This window comes from Morone saxatilis, unplaced genomic scaffold (genome assembly GCF_004916995.1).
Source record: "Morone saxatilis isolate NCDOM2014 unplaced genomic scaffold, NCSU_SB_2.0 Contig4, whole genome shotgun sequence".
In the NCBI taxonomy this organism is placed as follows: Eukaryota; Metazoa; Chordata; class Actinopteri; family Moronidae; genus Morone; species Morone saxatilis.
This window is the reverse complement of record NW_023339984.1, coordinates 2,864,970-2,866,388: the sequence shown is the minus strand read 5'-3', so window position 1 is coordinate 2,866,388 and position 1,419 is coordinate 2,864,970. Positions and strand designations below refer to the sequence as shown.

The 1,419-nt window shown below is 37.8% G+C and overlaps 1 protein-coding gene across 1 annotated transcript in view; it reads left to right on the top strand.

Moving 5' to 3' along the window:
* Positions 1-1,285: 1,285 nt before the first annotated feature.
* LOC118338242 overlaps positions 1,286-1,419 on the top strand; it is a gene marked incomplete at its 5' end in the record, with an annotated part of 2,327 nt that continues 2,193 nt past the window's right edge. The window contains 1 exon segment of the mRNA XM_035675515.1: positions 1,286-1,419. Coding sequence (XP_035531408.1) covers positions 1,286-1,419 — 134 coding nt within the window.

The window sequence follows — 1,419 nt, the reverse complement described above, 5'->3', positions numbered from 1 at the left end:
GTGTCTCCTCCAAACAGCAAACATGGGAAACAGAAAAGTGATAGCTCCACTTGCTGTTAGACAGTCTGTACGCTGAAACCATGTAACACAAAAATTACGATTTTGTCGTTTGTCCTTTTATTATTGTTATTTGAACATCATTTGGATGATGTGTCCCCAATCTCTGTACTTCCAATTTTTCCTCCAAAGACTTTAAAGAAAATGTATTAGTGCCTCACTGTACTGTGGCTACTGCGCTGTGATTGGTCGAAGATCACTGGCCTTTGGGCTGAATGAATTTAATTTAAATAAACCCTCCTGTGGCCAATAATGATAAAATAATTATTATTGTTATACTAGTTTGATTATTGATCGATTATTGACTTTATCTTGAAAGCTAAAATAAAGGGGAGTCCTTAAGAAAACATCCTCTCATATTAGGGGGTCTGTGGTCTAATGTGGTTCTATTGTACAAGACATGAACAAGTTTGGGAACCCCTGTATTATGCTATATTCTTAGCCATGTAATGTGTACCATTCAAAAGCTTTCAGAAGCAAATACACAGTGCATGCTAACTACTGGAATGTGTCAGGATTAAACGGTTTCAGTGGTTTGAATCGACCTTTTGAAGTAATAAATATGTTTCTCCACTGTAGCTGTACAGAGTACTGTACCTGAAACAGATGAGAATTAACATTTTATTTGGTTGTTGACAACTTTACTTTAAAATCAATTTAAATCACAGGAGGTTTTTAAATAGTTGATTTACCTTAAGACACAAAAAACCTTCTTAACCCAAAAGGGCACATTTAAACCTTCAGTGTATCAAAAAGCATTCACATCCAAATGTGAAAACAGGAAAGGTATGGAAAATCTGAAAAGTATCTAGTAACTATAGCTCTTTGACAAGGAAATAGAACAAAAAAAAGGACAAATACAAGGACAATATAAAAATGTGGTTGAGGAGAAGTACCAAGCTGTATGAAATGGAAATACTCAAGTAAAGTACAAATACTTTCAAATTAATTCTTAAGTGCTGTACATGAGTAAATGTATTTAGTTACATTCTACCACCACTGGTTACAAAGGCTAAACTAAACACTACCAACCTAGCCCAAATAGCAGTAGCCCTCCAGGAGGGAGAGACAGCCATCTTGGGAGGAAACAGGCTTATAACCTACTAAACAGGCGAGGCCGAGCAGTCAGGAAGAACCTGAGAGAGGGAAGCAGAGACAGGTCAAAACATCACATACTGTCCTATCACACTGTGATGAACCACCATTATATGTCTCTGTTTCTTCACAGGTGTTTCATCAGGCACACTTGTTGTGACCCAGACTCCTGCTGTCTCTGCAATGGAGGGAGAGGCAGTAAAGATCAGCTGCTGCTGGAACTTGACAGGGGAGGCTGAAAGAATGAGAGTTTCCTGGCTGAAAAAT